An 18,496-nucleotide genomic window follows, 5' to 3' on the forward strand; every position below is an offset into this window, starting at 1 on the left:
TAATTAAGTATTTATTTATTTAATTTTGGCACAAAAAAATCCTCCATACTAGGGTTGCCAACTCCCTGTAAAATAAATAAGGGACACCTCATCAGCCAACGCGATTGCCTTCACCTTTCCTGGCGTGGTGAATTTTTTTAGCCCCTTTTTTTGAGTGAAAAGATTTTTTTTAACTATTGGACTCGAACCTGAATTGAATTTAATGCATATTTTTGAATGCCATGAACACATGGAAAACAAATTGTTATCCAGCAATTCACTTTAATACAAAATAACAAAAGAAACTGAATAAAATAAGTATCTTTCTTAAACAGGAACCTGTCCAGCTTACCTTAAAATTGTATGAATTAATATAAAACAATAGAAAGAAAGCAGAACATCCATTCTGTAATACTGCACATTTTTAGTGCAATAACAGAAGTGCAACAAAAAGGCTGTATGAATGTAGGCTACAGTTGTAGTTAAACACAGTAATACGGGACAGAGTGCGTCCCTTTTCAGCTCAATACGGGGAAGGTACTTTAGTTTATAAATACGGGACGATGGCAACCCTACTTAAAAAAGTTACAAGATGCATTTATGGTTTTTTATGCGCAAACTTGTATCCACTTTTAACATAAAGACTAGGGGAAAGTACTTCAATGGAGAAGAAATTAATGTTCAACTATTTTAGTAACAGATTCATGTTTTTTGTTTGTCTTATCACTTTAAAATGACTTCTGACACAGTAAAATATGAAGAAAGTCAAAGTTTACTCATGTATAAGGTAAAGAAGAAAATAGTTACAATAGAAGAAAATCTAATTTTTCCATAAACCATTAGCTGTACACCACAGTATGATAGAGAAAAGACGGCCAACATAACAGCATTGATACAACTCAAGTCCATAGCACCAGACAAAGTCAATTGTTATAATTAAGACATTTCCAAATACAGTGTGATTAAATGTTGTAATTTCTATCCGAATCAGCTCAACAAGACCAATAAAAGATGGAACAGCACTATTCAAAAGGTTTATTATTGCCTATGTCTTTCCAGATCATGTTGAAGGAGTATTAATATAAACACTTCTGAGTAAAATATTGAAGTACAGTCACTGGAATAAAAACGAAATATAAATCACATTGTTTTAATAGTTCATACTAGATTAAGTATATATATTAAAAAAAAGAATAAAAAAAAAACAAAAAAACTCTTGACTGGGAAAGGTGTTCACAGTTTAATCATCTCCAGTGATGGACATGCAGCATTCTCTTGCAAAAAACTCATTTCTGTTCTGAGCTTCTCATTTTCCTAGAAGGGGGGAGACATGAAAAATAGAAATGCAAAGGATTATTGATGTATTAAGTTTACAGGGTCGCGGGGGCAACCTTGAATTCCATTAAATGTTAGTCACCTCTTGAAGTCTGGTGTTGTCCTTTTTCAGTTTGACCAGATATTCAATCCTCTGTTTGTGGTTCTTATGTCCTACAAGTTTTCCATTCTCCTCCGAAAGCTTAATGTTCTGGCTACGGAGCACCTCGTTCTCCTGCAAGAAATCAAAAGTTACTGTAATTTTAAAATAGCAGAGATGCTTTATGTATGGAAGTCAAGGCAAGACAACTTTACTTACATTTTTTTTTTCTAATGATTTTAAAGTTATTTATCCTATTAAGCCAAGATAGAAATCCTAATTTGATTATGTTGTTAATGGCTTTTTAAGGTAAAGGTTTAATACTGAGCCCGAACTAGAAACTAGAGTGGCAGAATATCAAACTATTATATAATCACAAGAAAACAAGAATGGTGTCTGAGTCAGTTACCAGACCTCAGCTGCGCCATGCTAACATAAGTACAGGTAGATAAGCATCTTGAGAACTATACAAACAGATTGAAGATGATAATATAAAATGGCAAACTAAGATGGTCTAATGTCTTTAGCAGTTGCATCCACCATAAGCTTTGCTTTAGCACCTGCTGGTTGTGGCTCCAATTTACATTCAAGTACTCTAAAGTGAAAGGCAAATTCCAAGATTTGTTTCCAAACACCATACATGTATTAGAAAACAACTGATTCAAACATGTGATAAGACTGGGGACACTGAATTATGATAATACACTGTTAAACAGGCCCTGTGGTGAACTTGGGAGTGGCCCAGTAGGCTAGCTTTAGCTGTCTTCTGTAACAGCCCCCAGCACATGGAAGTCTATAATGCCAATTATTCCATCTAGTTATGAAACTTTCACTTAGAAATGTCTATTTTGGTCAAATAAATGCACCTTCCATGAATAAAGGAATTTGTAAAACAACTCTGTGCCAGTATATTTTGTGTTCTTATTGTGTTTCGGTTCGCTTACTTTGTTATAACGCTGGGATAATGGTGGGTTCCCCTGGGAACACATACTTTCACAGGTTACGGCCCTGCATGGTGTGTGCCAGGGCGATTGCCCCTAAGGTATGTGTCTTGATTGCTGCAGATGAGATGCACCTGGCATGCATTGGGAGCCATAGGATAAATGACCTCCTCTGGCAGTGGGTGCTCTTTCCTGCCGGCACCATTTCAACCCTTTGTTTGCTTATTTTTATTATTTAAAGTTACCGAATAAATATGTTTTCGATCTGCACTTGCCCTCTCTGTTATTTGTCATGGTCTGGTTTCTGAGTTGTGACATTATTTTTGTTTTTTAATATTTTTCAACTCTTCCTGGGAATGATGTGCCATTGGAGGGCTGTACTACAACTAATTCAATTACTAGTGTTCCACTCAGTGAATCTATTTGGGAGTCACCCGGGTAGAGAGCCAAGGATCATCAAATACCTACCACTGCTTTGACAATTATACACCTGGAATTTCCAAATTTTCAACAGGGAAAGCTCATCGATTCATTCATCACCACTAATTATGATTGTCCTTCCCTCCCTGGCTTTCATTATCACATGACTCCATCTGGTGCCTAAAATAATTCTACAGGCAATTGATTTCATAGTTGTTAAGCTACCAAAATATGTTGAATTTGAAGTGTTGGTTTTGTTGCTTTGCATTTAAGCAGTTTGATTTAGTTAAAATAAGATAAACAAACTTAGTTCTGTTTGCCCAATCTTTACGCAATCTTTATTTCTGCTCGTCTGAGATCTGTCAGCGTACTGAGCAAATGCACTCCCGGTGCAGAGAAGACAATGGTGTATGAAACTAATTTTTATATATTTAAGAAGTTTTTGAACTCATTCATGTTTGGCTGGTCTGTTAACATATTTTTTTGCAGGTAAAAATACATACTTTTTACTCTTGCGAGATGACTTTAGGTACTGCTAATAAAACTGTTCTCCAACTGTACTTTACATTATGCACCAGCGTCCTGGTTTTATATTGTGCTGGTTAACATATAATCCCATTCGCACAGGATGAAAACTGTCTAGGGATTTGCATTCATTTATAATAATCACGGAGGATGTCTGTGATTTTTATTGGGGCCAAATTCAACATGTCTGTCATTTGTAAAGTAAAAATGCCACCACAAATTACCTTCCCTATTTCAGCAAACACTGAGGTCATGAGATGAAATTAATTTTGTCCAGATGCTCATGTCAGTAATACTAATAATCTTTTTTTTTTTAAGAAATTCCTCTCGTCACCTTTTCTGCATCTTTTTCTGTGTAATTGTGGCAATTCTGGCACACGGTGTGATATTATATTTCATCAACCACATAGTCTCTCTGACAGCACCAAACCTTTAGTGCTTCAACAGAAGCTATGGTTACGTTTACTGTTACCATGGCAACTTAAAACACTGGCCAATATGCCATTTTCCGATTTTGTCACTTCACAAAATGTGGTGTACTGTGTGGTCAATGAAATCTAACTTTAATTTCTGATCAGATGCTTTTAAAGCACTATTCAAATTCAATGGTTAATAAAAGGTAATATTTTAATAAAATGCAAGGCCTGGATGCCACTTCCATGATCAATGTCTGTGAATTATGGTAAAGCACAGACCTTGCTTATTCATCCGAATGCACGAAACTAAATACAGATGTTGGGGTGTAATTTTAGAATTACTGCAGGTTCAGAGCCAATTTTAGTCCTATGCACATAGTACATAACTCACTCAAATCACATTAAGTATATAAGCATTTGGGTTAAGGGTTAGAATATATTAATTGTTAAAATGAATTTCTTGTATTGCACCTGAAAATTAAACTTCCCCAAAATGTCAAACCTATACCTGGAGGAGCTTTTCCTCTTCATGCATCCTTTGGCCCAGGTCTTTCAACTCTACACAGCGGTTCCTGAGCTCAGCGGTCAGTTCTTGGATGCATGTCTGAGACTGAGCCAGCACAGATTCTTGTGTTTGCAGTCTAATCCACAGGAGAGAGGGGGGTGAATGTTTAAAATGCCATACAATTAGAAACCATCTCATTTAACAATACTCTCCCACTCAAGAGCTTACCTTTTTTGAGTATCAGAAAGCTTCTGCATTGTTTTTCCCTGTTGATTGATTAAAAAATAAATAAATAAAAAAAGCAACACACAAAAAAGCAACATGAATGAACTCAAGAGAATTAACAAGCTCAGCAGAGAAATAGATACGGACCTTATCTGCTCTCTCTTCCTGCAGCTCTTTGAGCAAGGACTGCCTGATGGCTTCATTAAACTCCTCGCTGAAAAAAGACAACATTAACAATTTTACCCATTTAAAAACTCATAAATGAAATAAAAGTGCAATACCCATATTAAGTAACCCCACCAATTATTAATTCCATTCTGCGTCAGTTGGCTCTGATTGTTGTAAAACTTATCAAGCAAACCCTGAATTTCCGTCAGGAATATCTCTTTGTCAGCCAGCGTTGCCTGTGAATAGGAAATATAAAAGTCCAAATTGAAAACCAATTCAAGCTTAAGTAACTGCAATGATTTTAAAGGCAAATAATTATCATAATATTTTTTTTTTTTAAAAGCCATCGTCATAAATTTTTATTCTTTAATAGACTGAATCCTAACATTTCTTTATAATCCAAGTTGAAACAGTGAAACAAACAGTCAAATTGGAAATTACAATAGGTACATTAAAAGTTTGTGCATAATTAAACCTTAAGCCTTTGGATTTCATCATTCTTGGCAGTCCTCTCAGCGTTCAGTTCAGCTAGAAGAATATCCATTGACATCATGGAGGAACGTCTGCTCTCCAGCTCCAACTCCTGGCTCTCCAACACCTGACTCAAGTCCCTGCCGAAGCTGCATGGAGTACGAGGAGTCTTTAAAAAGAAAACACAAAATAAAAAAAAAAAGATTAAAAAAAATGAAATTAGCAAATCATACACTGCTGATGGAAATGAAATAACTAGAACAGTAAAATAAGTTATGCATGCTTCCTTGTTGTAGATATATTTTAAAGAGTGTTTATTGAAGCAAATATTTTGTAGCATTAAAAAGTTTTACTCGAGGTATTGATTTAGGTGTGACTGTCAGCTCAGCATGTCTGAAATCTCCAATTCGAATAGTTTTCTCAACAGCTTCTTGTTGTTGTTTCACCTGATATGAAAAGAACATTTAGGAAATTATTAATTTTGTTTAGATTTTAGTGTTTATGATTTTTATTATCCATTTACTATGTGATAAAACAACAAAAAAAAATTACTTTTTCCTGTAGGTTCTTTATGATGTCCTCTTTTTGCACAGTTTGCTCTTGAACAGCTTGGAGGAGGCTGTTCTGCTCATCTAAGACCTTAGTGAGTCTCTCAACCTCCTCGGTAGCATAAGAAATTTCCTCCTGCAAGACCTCAACCTACAGAAAAGAAAAAACACATGCATTGAAGTGTATAGCTCATTTTATAATCAAAATCTTTTTTTTTCTTTTTTTTTTTTAAATTAATGACATGGATTATATGGAAAATGCAATAAACACAATGTTTTTGCTGTCCTTTCTCATCATTACTAGCACTAAATGCCCCATTTACAATGTTTTACAAAATGTGTTGCAGGCCTGAAAAGCAAAAATAAATGTATGTTACCAGTAACATTACATATCTTGGATACAGAATGTTTACAAAGAAATACGTCAGGAAAAAAAGTAAAAACTGCTGTTTGTTTTACAGCAGTTTAACAGTTTCCATATCTTTCCACGTTTTTCTGATTTAAGGTTGCATACATATCATCTAACAGTTTTCCTCAGCAACAAAACCAAGAGGTAACAGCTAGAATCACTTGTCAAGAATCAATAAAGCCAAAGAGGGGGAAAAAAAAATAAAAAATGACAACTGCATTACCTCTATTTTATTAGATGTCACGTTTCTGTCCAACTTCTCTTTCAGGTCACAGATTTCTGTCTGCATCTTAGAGTTCTGCTCCCAAATGTTTTCTCTTTCAAGACAGGCAGCATCATATTTGGCCTAAAAGACAATGGCAGTAAAGATAATGAACATTCCCTTGATATACAGTGCAAATTGATGACGTAATGGAATAGAAAGCTACAAAAAGTAGTGTAATCATGTAAGACAGACAAAGAGGAAAAGTACAGTAATTTCTTTGATGTCTCCAGAAAGGTGGCAGATCGTCTCATCCTTTTGGCTCAGCTCACTTCGGAGGTCTCTGATTTGGTTCACGAGGTCTAAAACAACATCCTGCCATACAAAAGGAATAGGTATTAAAAGGGGCAGCTGGCATACTAAGGTAATAATTGAAGAAGCAAAACAAAAAAAGAAAAAATTGTTTACTTTGTCTTGTTCAATCTTATGCTCCAAGTTTTTCATCCTTTCATTGTTATTGTTTAAATTCTGCTCCAGATTTCCAAGTTCTAAGGACTTCAAAACATAAGATACCCAGGTTTAACAATTAAAATGCAATTAATTGATATAATTAAGTATGCACAGTATTCTGTGGACTGACCTGTTGTTGATTTTGTACAGTCAGGTCTGACACTTGTTTTTGGAGCTGTGTGTTCTGCTCCACGATTTCAACAAGTTCTCTGAAGGAAAAAAATAAATAAATAAATAAATAAATAAATGAATATCACTCATGTTAATATAAGAGTGAATACAGTTATTGAAAAAGGCTTACAGTAAAAATGTAAATGTACAAAACGTACTTCGACATGCTTTCTTTATTTTCTCTCAACTGGGAGGTCAGACTGCTTGTGTGTTCATTCTCAGCTTGCAGGCAACACTTCAGGTTCTTCAGTAATAAGGAAAAAATAAATAAAGCAAGAAATCAGATGGACAAAAAAAAAAAGAGCTGAAACATCAGAGTTTACATTTCAGTAAAGTTGTAGAGTCCATTTACCATAACCTCTGCCTTCAGCTGATCAGTCTCCTGTTGCTTGTCTTGCAGCTGCTGATTAGCCTGATCAGCCTCAAACCTAGCCTCAGCCTGCAGCTGGTCAAATGAATCCTGCAGAGTCCGATGTTGTTCCAGAAGCTGCTCCCACTCCAGCCTGGAATTGGGATATTTGGGATTTTAACACATGCTCCACATTATATCAACCCAGAGCAGAGCACTAAGAATATATGCTTACTGGACTTTGTCAAGTTGGAGCTGTGTGCTGATCAGACTGCTCGAGAGCTGGCTCATCTCTTGCTGATGCTCATTCTGGCTGTCTTTGAGCGTTTTCTTCACAGAGACAAGCTCCTTGTCAGATGACTCCAGAACCAAACGAAGATCGCAGATCTCACTCTTCAGAACTGAGGAAAAGCAAGACAATTGCTGTCTCAAGTCAAAACAGAATGTCCTTCTGCTGCAAGATTTGTAGTTTCAAACTAGCAGCAAAAGTCTAAACGCCCTACTTAATATCAGAGCCTAACCTTCTGCAGCTTGCTGTTCCGACTGAAGGTTCTGTTGCAGGCTGTTGATGGTTTCCTGAAAGGTAAGCTGATCTTTGTTCCTATTAGCTCTTTCAGCAGAAAGTTGCTGGATCGACAATTGGTATACAGTTAGAAAAGATGGGCAAATAGATGTCATATCACAAAATTTCAACACACCTAAGTAATTCTACCTCCTCCTTGCAAACAGCCTCTTGAGATATCGCAGCAAGCTGTTCTTCCAGCTTTGCAAGTTGCTGCAACAACTTGCTGTTCTTCAGCTCCTCTTCATTTAACTGTGTCTGAACAAGGCTTGTTTGATCCTGATGGGACATTAGGAAACAGTTAAGTAAACCCAAGGACTCAATTTATTTTGCATAAAGGAGAATCCCCATTACTTGCACTTGACGCAGTTCTTCTGTCAAGGCCATTTCAGTCATATCTGATGGAGGCTGCTCAGCCCAAATGTCGTCTCCACCTTCATTCAGATGCTCTGGACTGGAGAGCGGCACAAGGCGAGACCGCAGATTGTACGCTTTTGTAGGGGTGGTGAGAATCTGATTGAAATAGATGTTTCAAAGATAAAAACTCAGAAAAATACAGAAAAACAGACTTCTTCAATTTTATGCTTTTATGTATCATGAAAGCAAAAAATCTTATCAAACAGAGATCAGATCAGAGATCAGGGATAAGAAGCAGTTACTTCTACCCGTCAATTTAGTTAAGGATATAGGGGCATTTCCAAACAATGCCAAGCATGCCGTTCAAGTGAAGGTTGAATATACAGTCTGGTTTTGGAGCCATAAGAATGTGAATCTGGGAGAGTATAATTTTTTTTTTGTTACACACTACTTCTGAAATTTGGTGTAGCTGGAAGTCACAGTGTTATAATTCATGCGTTGTTCATCTGAGGTTGTATTCATCTAATTTTATGACCTGGCGATGGACAGATTATTTTTTTGACATTCTGATGAAAAAAGAAGAACCTTAGTATGGAATGAAAATGTGCTGTTTTTCCTCCGTTTGACTGTATGACAACACATTGCATAAAATAATGTTAAGAACAAATTTGAATCAATATGTACTCACCTTTAAAGTTTCAACATGAATTCTGTTCAGTTCGGAAACTTCCTGCATTTTACAAGCTTGTGTGGCTTCCAAAATGTTTTCCAAATGCTTGTTAGACTTGTTGAGGTATCTTTTCTCAGACTCCAACTGAGACAATTGTTTCCTGAAACACAAAGTAGGACTTGAAGCTGTACAGAACTGCAAAAAGGCGTCACTGAACTACTGCAAATTTTACTAAAAGATCTGAGATTGCAACGAACTCAAAAGGAAGAAGTAAACAAAAAATAAATAAAAAAAATAAGAATACAACTGTTGCAAAAACATGTTCCTGAACCTAAAGTTAAGGACAATATTAAACAGAGGAATTAAAAAGCAGGGGAAGATGGAAGTACTTTTAGATGAAATTAAAATAAATTTAAAAAAAAGAAGATCTTGTTTAGCAGATTTACCAGTTTAAAAGGGCAGTGAATATGAGCAGATTAGTAAACTACATGAGGCCCTATAATACATCCAGTTGACTTTATTTTCTTGCAAAGATGTTAAAGAAAAGCTCAAATATGAAAGAGCACTACAAAGGTTTCCTGCTGTTTACTTACAGGATTTCATGATGGCAATCACTTTGGCATGTTGAGTTTTTTGATAGCTCATGTTTTGAAAACTTTTTTTTTTTTTAATACCATCATGCAAGTTAAGATTTAGAATAATTTTCTTCATTAAATAACCTCCTTACTTGGTGGCATCTTTGTACTCTTCAAAGGCCTGGAGGACAGCTGTGAAGTCTGACTGTTTCTGAAGCAGTTTACCATTGAGTCTCTCAATTGTTGCTGCAGAAACAGCATCTGATCCCACAGAAGTAGACAAGACTCCAGATGCTGTAGCACAAGATGTGATAATTGGAGTTAAATATGAACCATCTTTACTTTGAAATATATTTTTATGATTATTTGTCATACCATCCGACTCCACGTGCTTCAGCAAGACTGCTTCCAACTCAGCAGTAAGTTGGGCAGCAATTTCTTCAGCTTTCATCACGGATTCAAGAGAACGTAGTTGACGGTTCTCTTCTCTGAGACTGTAATTCTCTGCTGCATATCGAGTCATCTTGGGATGATGCTCAACCTTAAAAGGCAGAAGGGAGAAAATTGGTGATGAACAGCGCACACTGAAAGTATTCCTTTAAAAAAAAACATTGGGAGTGCAAAGACTCAATCTGAAAATGCAAAAAGGGTGTTATGAGATCTGAATTATAGGATGTCTCCACTATTGCACATCTACCTGTAAAGCAGATATACTGTAATTATTAGACAAACAACTGTCTAACCATCCAAAGAAGAAAATTGCAGAGGCAGCGCAGCCTATATTATGTAAAGTTTTATAAAGTATTAAAAGATTACTAGGCTGTCTTGAGGACATCAAAGCCTGCATGGCTTTAAACTTTTTAAATTTTAATGAAAATAAAACTGAGGTCCTAGTTTTTTTTCCCAGTGCTAGCTGTAACTCATATGTAGATCTAGGACCCCTATAACCACATGTCAAAGATACTGCCAAAGACCTTGGTGTAAGTTTGGACTGTTTAAAATGGAGAAACAAATTAACGCAGTTGTAAAATCTAGTTTCTTCCAATAGAGGCTTTTTTCCAAGGTTAAACCCTTTTTATCTTTCAAAAGCTTTGAGAAAGTTATACACGCCTTTGTGTCATCCCGCCTAGACCACTGCAATGCACTGTATGCAGGCGTTAGCTGTTCCTCCCTGTCCCACCTGCAGTTGGTTCAAAACGCTGCAGCTCGCCTCTTAACCAGAACGTGAAGGCGGGACCATATTACACCTGGGATCGCAGCTCTTCATTGGCTCCCCCCATCCGTTATAGCAGTGTTTCCCAACCCTGGTCCTCAAGCCCCCCTTGTCCTGCATGTTTTAGATGTTTCCCTGGTTCAACACACCGTGATACAAGTACCTGTCTCATCAACAGAGTTGTGCAGACCTTGGTGACAAGCTAATGAGGACCATTAATTAGAATCAGGTGTGTTGGTGCAGGGAAACATCTAAAACATGCAGGACTGGGGGGGGGCTTGAGGATCAGGGTTGAGAAACACTCCGTTATAGGATCCATTTTAAAATTCTTTTATTTGTTTTTAAATCTTTACATGGTCTTGCACCTTCTTACATCGCAGGTCTTTGAAATGCCCATAGACCTTCTGGAGCTCTTAGGTCAGCTGACCAACTCTGCCTAACGGTTCCCCCTCCAGGCTAAAGAGCAGGGGGGACCGGGCCTTTGCAGTAACTGCCCCAAACTCTGGAACGAGCTGCTGCTGCACATACGCCTGGCTCCTTCTTTGGCTGTTTTTAAATCTCATCTTAAAACTCATTTTTACTCACTAGCATTTAACTTAACATGATTGCTTTATTTTATTTATGTGTATATTATTTACATTGTCCTGTTTTTTTTCTTTTTTCTTTGCTTTTCCAGCACTTGGGTCAACTGTTGTTGTTTTTAAAGTGCTTTATAAATAAACTAGACTTGAAACAATCTAATCATTGATCAGTATTCTGGAGGTTTGTTGCATAATTTCTATGTTCAACCTTGACTGTATTTGGCACCAACAGGGAATAAATATATTGTACATATATATATATATATATATATATATATATATATATATGTATATATATATATTTTTTAATACTTTTACCTGATCTCTCAAGATCTTAAGCTCTTCTTTCAGCTGGCCAATCACAGCCTGAGATTCCTTGTCTGACATCGAGCTTTGTCCGTCCTTCAGTTTTTTCTCAAGGCGAGAGATGTGATCTTCCCGAAACCTGATGATCATTCTGCTGGAATGGATAAACTTGTCTTTTTGTGTCCAGGCCTCCTCGAGCTGAGCCACCTTCTTGAGCAGCAACTGAGTGCGGTCAAACATAACTGTTTAGTGTTTTGCACCAACTTTATTTTGTCACAAGTAAACAATTTTCCAAAATCAATGACAATCCACTCACCTTCTTCTCATCATCTTGCTTCTTCCACAGACGAACAGCAGCCATGAACTTTTCTTTAAATGAGATGTCATGGAGATTTTCAACAGATGGGCCTGATAAGACAAGTAATTTTTAAAAACAAGCAGTTGTATCAAGAATAAAACTAGATTTTGGAGCAGAGCATAAACAGGAAGTTCTGAGGTTCCAGGGCAGAATACATTTCGTAATATACGTTTGATGTTCATATTGTTACCGATAGGGACTTCAGGTCCTCCTGGTGCTACATCTCTCATGTAGGGCACTCCCTGAGATGCAAGCACTTGTGCAAGTTGTTCCTTCAGCTTCCTCACTTCCCCCTGTAACTGCCTCACATTTCCTTGTGTGTCTTCATTGATGACAGCCTGTCAAAGTCAAAAAATGCCGGCACAAATTGATCAAATGATAAAGAGTTTGAATTAAGAAATCACCAGAATCTTGTTTAATCCGTCTAGTTTTGAAGTTCTGCTATATGACATACCTTATTTTTGATCAGCTTTGCTCTCTGGGCAAAATGCAAAGTGGACAATGTTTCTCCAAAGCACTTTGAACCAGGGTGCACATTGGCTATGATGCAGGTCTTTGCATTTCCTCCAAGAGAATCCTGAAATAACAATAGAAATATTCAACTGCATGCAACAATATCAGATATAATACCAGATCTGTTCAGTTTCCACAATTACATGCAAAGCAATGTTACACAATCTTCAAAAACACACCACTAATGGCTGTTTTGTGAGCACAGACAATTACCCGGAGCAAGAAAGTGAGTTTAGAATCCCTGTAGCAGATGTGACGGTTCTTTCCGTTGGACACGTCCACTAGTGCCATGATCACTTGGCCAAGGCACATGAGGGAGCGGTTGATACTGCTGGCCTCCTGCATTAAGATTAATGCAGATAACAGGTGTTACAGACAACAAAAAATGCTAAAATATCACTTAAATGTGACAGTATTCTGACACAATGCTTTACCTTGAGTCTGGACCCTTCTGTGTGGGTGTCTTTTTGTCTCTCAGATCCTGCCAGATCAACCAGGTTTAGTTGAGACATTCGAATGTTCACCACCTCATTAATGGACTCTTTGGACTCCAAAGTCATAGTGAACACTGCATGAGATCTTGAAGATTCCCGGTTCATGGAGGTGGAAGCCACACGTCGATTGCGCCAGCCCATAGACAATACCTGAACAATTACAAACAAATGATGTACAGTTGTTAAATAGGATACTATAATAGGCAGTATTATATAAACGATTTAATCCAAATTCATTAAAGATTTATACAGCTTAAAACAAATAAAAGGAATGAAAATGCATATGTGATAGATATGGGAAAAATGTTCTTAAACTGGTCAGATATTATTGTAATCAAATATCAAAATATGAAGTGAAGCTGTGAAGCTCTACTGACTTGTATTACTTACCTGATAGGCTTCTGCTGCTGAGTTCACAAATTTCTCCACAGCTCCCTCAACAAATACACCCTTCTTTATGTTCTCCCTGACAAACAGGCTGGCAGAGGCTGTATCCAGGAGGTCATAGATTTGTTCATTGTATATTTCAATAAATGAACATTTGCAGAGGAAACTCTTGGAGGTGACAGACTGATTAGGAAAAAAAAAAATTAAGAATGAGATTTATTTAAAAGCAAACAAATAAAATATTGGTTGACAACATTTTATCCTTGGGATAACATGTTAAAGTACCTTTTCAGCTTCTCTGTTAATGAGAAAAAACAGGTACTCAAAACTTCTAGGAATAACTCCCCTCTTATCATCCGTGAAGTTGTCCAATTCAGATGGTCCTAGAGTTGAGATGGGAGAAGTGTCTTTTGTTAAATTACTGCAGTGCTTACTCAAGTTGCCTTGAGTTTGTTTGAAAAAAGAAATACTGTAAATAATAATATTTAATTCTTACCAAGCATGGTAAAGGTTTTTCCTGAGCCTGTTTGTCCACTGCAAAAATAAGAGAAATTGAATGTGTGGTCCCAGATTAAACGGAATGCTGCAAATTATTTCTTATTTATGCTTGTAAATAAAAAACAGGCACTTACTAGGCAAATATAGTGCCATTATATCCACTCATGCAGGACTCAACAATATTCTTGGCCACACTGTTGAACACAGAGTCCTGTAATAGAATCAAAGACAACTATCACACACTGAGAGCTAATTTATCCACATCCACTATGGATTAAGTGACCACTTCAAAATTCAAACATCCAATACAAACATTGGTAATACAATGATCATGTTTTACAAACCTGGGATGCGTCCATGTCTGCAACAAGATCATAAGTGAAGGTCCTTGGTTCTGGCTTTGAGAGTAGACGAACTGTGTTGGGTGAGGTGACTGTGAGACACAAATTCTGATCTCCATCTGTGGTCAGCCCAGTCCCTTGGGTAGGAGGTCGCACTCGGACGAAAACTTTAATCGAATCGTTGTCAGAACTGTAAAACAAGAAAATGTCAATAGTCATACAACTTGGATGAAGATAATTAAAAAAAGCAGGAAAGGCAATGATACTTCAGTTGACTTTGTTCATATGCGGCTAACTTGCCTTCAGTGTTTTTTGGCAAGCTATAACACTTTTCAATGACCAAACAGGAAACATCAACAACCATAACATGTTTTACGGGGATTAGTCAAATAATATCTGGTATGAGTCTGGTCGTGGATTAAGATGGTGAGACTGCTACATCTTAGTTTTAACATTAAATATCTAAATAGTCTGTGACAAAGAGTTGATGTTGATGGTGTGGATGAAACAAGCATTACCTGGAACCAAGGATGGTCGAATCGCCAAATCCTGTTAAAAGATACATACTTGTTTATCTATAAATGTATTAAACGTGTGCGCTGCCACCTGCGTTATTAGCTTCTTAGAACTAAAGAGACCGCGGTTGAATTGGTTTGATATTCGATATTGGATATTATGAATTCAACACCCATAAAACTTGTGATACATACCACTGATTTTGGTCAAACCACTTGTGATGTGTTCATGGTCATCTAGACTATATATCACAAAACAGTAATTATTTAAAAATCATATATATATGGGCTGATTTAATGAGGTTTAATGAAAACAATCGGTGTTTTGTATCACAAGTTTTATGGGTGTTAAATTCATTAAACCACATTAAATCAGCCCATAATATGATTTTATAATAATTACTCTCGTGATATATGGTCTAGATGACCATGAACACATCACAAGTGGTTTGACCAAAATCAGTGGTAGCCTATGTATCACAAGTTTTATGGGTGTTGACTTCATAATATCCAATATCCAATATCAAACCAATTCAACGGCGGTACTAAAGAGACATAAAACATTTTAACTGCTAATTTCGAGGTCACACATTTTACCGTCTTTCCCATTAGAGCTGAGGAGTCAAATTATCGTAAAAAAGAGATTAGGTTATCAGAGTATCCTTGCACAATCATGTTAGAAGTCATTTAACTGGAGAAAAACTACCGACATACTGACTATGGCAACAGGTTAAGCTAAACGCACAACAGCCCACAAAATAAATGTGTTTAGTGCGCTACCTTTTCCACTGGAATTCATTGTTCTTGAAGAGGTATTAACTGTTACGAGGTAATATGTAGGTTTCTCGCCGCATGAGGAAAATGTTGTTAAAAAGTCAGAGGATTTCAGTCGACATTGTTTACATCCTTTAAAATTGGCGGGCAGATTGATTCACTGACGCCTCCTCCTGCTGCTTCTTCTTCTACGTCTTCTATTAGGGCGGATGTCAACCGACGCGGAAATGCATTACCGCCACCAAGCGTTGACCTGTGGGAAAGAATGAACCGTATCCATCCACATCCATGGAATGAACCCAGAGCCAAGCACCGGTGTTCTGCCAATTTCTGCTGCTTTGCCAAAAAATGCTACCTAATGGTTTTCTACCTTTGTAGAGCAACAATTTTACTGTTTTACTCCCTAGCCCACTTCATTTTCCCCCAAATGGTCCTTGTCACTTGCCAGGCCGTCATTGTAAATAAGAATGTGTTATTAATGACCTGGTTAAATAAAGTAGATTTGACTGAATGAATATCAAATAAAGCGATAGAATTGGGTTTTTTTCTCTCTTTGTCGTATAATGTTCACAAAGTGTAATGCTATTCATGTCATGGGTAGTGTATTTTTGAAGGATCAAATACTCAACATACCATATTATCAATTTAGAGTGGCAATCAAACTTCGAAAATCGAATGTGCGCATGTGCAGAACCACAAAGTAGCATTTCTCGGCAGGTAGCAGAAATTGGCAGAACACCCGGCCGGGTCGAGGCCACCCGGAATGTAAAGGATGATTTATGGTTCCGCGTTACACCAAGGCAGAGCCTATGCCGTAGGGTACCCCGTACTCTACGGCGTAGGCTCTGCGTCGATTTAACGTGGAACCATAATTCAGGCTTAACCCAAATATCAGGCGATGGCAGGTCAATAACTGACCATTGGGGGCTGGCTCCAAAAGTAAGTCAATCTCCATGGACTCCCATGTTAAGTAGAAATAAACATAGTTAGAGCTTAGTTTAAAAAAAAAAAAAAGTTGTCTCCATGACCTTTTTCATACCACCTCAGGTAAAATTATATTAGCAAATATATGTATTTATGAATACAGGCCAAGGCTTTTGATTGGCTGCCAGCCAGTGGTGAGCTGTCATCACATTTGCTACCATGCACTTTGCACCATATTGCTTTCTCCATAGGTTATGAGTTGTAAATATAGAGCTAAAAGAGAATGATCATTCATATTTAAGGCGAATATGTATACACTGAGGAAGCATTCATATTTGAATATCTTGATATTGATATTCTGGGAGAAGTGGTGGAATTTAGTAAATCCATACTCATACCCACTCCTTTTTGGGTATGTATTTAAAACTGAACTTTTGTTTATTTTATATATATATATATATATATATATATATATATATATATATATATATATATATATATATATATATATATGTGTGTGTGTGTGTGTGTGTGTGTGTGTGTGTGTGTGTGTGTGTGTTATTACATGCTCAGAATACATTCAACTAAAAAAAACAACAATTGTATATTTATTTATTTATTTGTCTGTATTTTTGTGCTGTCAACTGCACTGAAGTGACTCTGGAGCCTCTGGTCTGAAGCTTACTGAAGCATGCAGTTTGTGCAAACTAAACATTAGTTACACACAGCAGTTAGTTCTGATTTCACTATAGAAATTAAATTTGCCACCATTGCAGATATGTGTTGGAAGGTCCACGTCTCTTCTAGCTTGTATCATAAACTGGTAAACTGGGAGCCATGTTAGATTATTTCAGGATCCTTTCAAGTGGAAGTCTGTTTTTTCCTGCAGTACATCAAGTAACAATACCAGTGAAGGAGCAGACTAATATACCGCAAGCAACGAGTCGAGTGGCAGCGTCCCAGCAGAGCTCTGTGGAATTCAAACTATTATAATAGTTTTGAATTTTTTGAGAGTTTTGATTATTATTTCGTTTTTCAGTTTGTTTGATTATTTCATTATTTCATATTTAGTTTAATAAGCACATTATTAGTATTTAGTTTTGAAAAGTTGGTTTTAGTTCTGTTTTATTCTTCTGTTTTATTCCAATTTGTTAGTAATTTTTGTTCTTAAGGATTTTACTTACAGATGTTGACAAAAGAAAAATCTAGGGTGAAAAAATCCTCCCAATAATGCTATACAAAAATCCCTTATTCTTTATTATGAGTAATTCAAATAAGATTTTTTTTTTTTATTCTTAGTTTCTGATTTAGTCTTTTTAGTTTTTTGTTAACTATCATAAATCTCTGCTAGTCCTCATTCCAGCTCTGACAAGTCCCATTTCAGATGTAATTCCGAAATGAATGATGATGTTTAGACTTGATTATTTGATGATAATTAATGTAAAGCAATATTCATTTCAGATGTAATTCCGAAATGAATGATGATGTTTAGACTTGATTATTTGATGATAATTAATGTAAAGCAATATTCATTTCAGATGTAATTCCGAAATGAATGATGATGTTTAGACTTGATTATTTGATGATAATTAATGTAAAGCAATATTCATTAGCATCATCGGTTAGTATAAACTAAAAACCAAACTAAAATAGGTGGATGTGTTCTCAGGCCTCTTGGTGTCGTCTATTTGCGATGACACAGCAGCACAGTGGCATGAGGTAAAAGGCTTCAAATCCACTATTGAGGAAACCTATGGATGACGTTGTGTATAGTTTGTGCATTAATTACATAGTCTATGTTTGCAACCAACAAAATGGACAAAAACACAAATATCATATATGGGTTAAATCGAGCATGTGAATCCAAAATCTACAAAGTCCAGCAGCCTTCCATGAGATTTTTAGGATTATGAACTGCATATCTTAATAAACAGAGTTCTGACTAGCAGAGCTCATACACACTTATTTATGTATTGAATGTAACACCTTATTAACCACGCTGTGTCCTGGAATCAAGTTAAGAAATTATCCTCTTTTCTCCTCTTTTCAACTTTAATAGATTTATTTATTTATCCTTTATTTTGTTGAAATTCTTCTTCTTTTGACTATGGGTGTGGTGTAAAGGTCATGAATCAAATATAATACATCTATGATAATTAAATGGAAGTTAGACAA

The 18,496-nt window shown here is 36.4% G+C and overlaps 1 protein-coding gene across 3 annotated transcripts; it reads right to left on the minus strand.

Moving 5' to 3' along the window:
• Nucleotides 1-1,056: 1,056 nt before the first annotated feature.
• kif15 (kinesin family member 15) lies at nt 1,057-15,552 on the minus strand. 3 transcript variants are annotated; one of them, XM_061743778.1, is made up of 35 exons: nt 15,404-15,552; nt 14,627-14,657; nt 14,112-14,298; nt 13,902-13,978; nt 13,766-13,803; nt 13,555-13,652; nt 13,273-13,452; nt 12,823-13,032; nt 12,602-12,727; nt 12,330-12,452; nt 12,066-12,213; nt 11,834-11,886; nt 11,530-11,739; nt 9,793-9,958; nt 9,570-9,711; nt 8,861-9,002; nt 8,170-8,328; nt 7,966-8,094; nt 7,775-7,880; nt 7,489-7,654; nt 7,257-7,407; nt 7,063-7,148; nt 6,864-6,942; nt 6,692-6,778; nt 6,494-6,598; nt 6,245-6,367; nt 5,617-5,763; nt 5,418-5,510; nt 5,069-5,233; nt 4,726-4,829; nt 4,573-4,639; nt 4,429-4,466; nt 4,204-4,336; nt 1,397-1,528; nt 1,057-1,293 (listed from the first exon to the last, which is right to left on the minus strand). In XM_061743778.1, the coding sequence occupies exons 1-35, from the start codon at nt 15,420-15,422 to the stop codon at nt 1,213-1,215; spliced, it is 4,101 nt and encodes a 1,366-aa protein (XP_061599762.1). In that variant the 5' UTR covers nt 15,423-15,552; the 3' UTR covers nt 1,057-1,212. The 3 variants fall into 3 exon arrangements, with proteins under 3 accessions (XP_061599762.1, XP_061599761.1, XP_061599760.1); XM_061743777.1 differs by having other exon boundaries at nt 11,834-11,925; XM_061743776.1 differs by having other exon boundaries at nt 9,570-9,958; nt 11,834-11,925.
• Between the last annotated feature and the right edge of the window lie 2,944 nt (nt 15,553-18,496).

Source organism: Cololabis saira, chromosome 16 (assembly GCF_033807715.1).
Source record: "Cololabis saira isolate AMF1-May2022 chromosome 16, fColSai1.1, whole genome shotgun sequence".
Classification (NCBI taxonomy): Eukaryota; Metazoa; Chordata; class Actinopteri; order Beloniformes; family Belonidae; genus Cololabis; species Cololabis saira.

Bases quoted from the DNA above. Each gene is read 5' to 3' on its own strand.
- kif15 (XM_061743776.1), bottom strand. The intron at 12,453-12,601 runs GTAATTGTCTGT...TTGTTATTTCAG, and splicing joins AACTCACTTTCTTGCTCCGG to GATTCTCTTGGAGGAAATGC. The intron at 4,830-5,068 runs GTTTAATTATGC...TCCTATTCACAG, and splicing joins ATGAAATCCAAAGGCTTAAG to GCAACGCTGGCTGACAAAGA.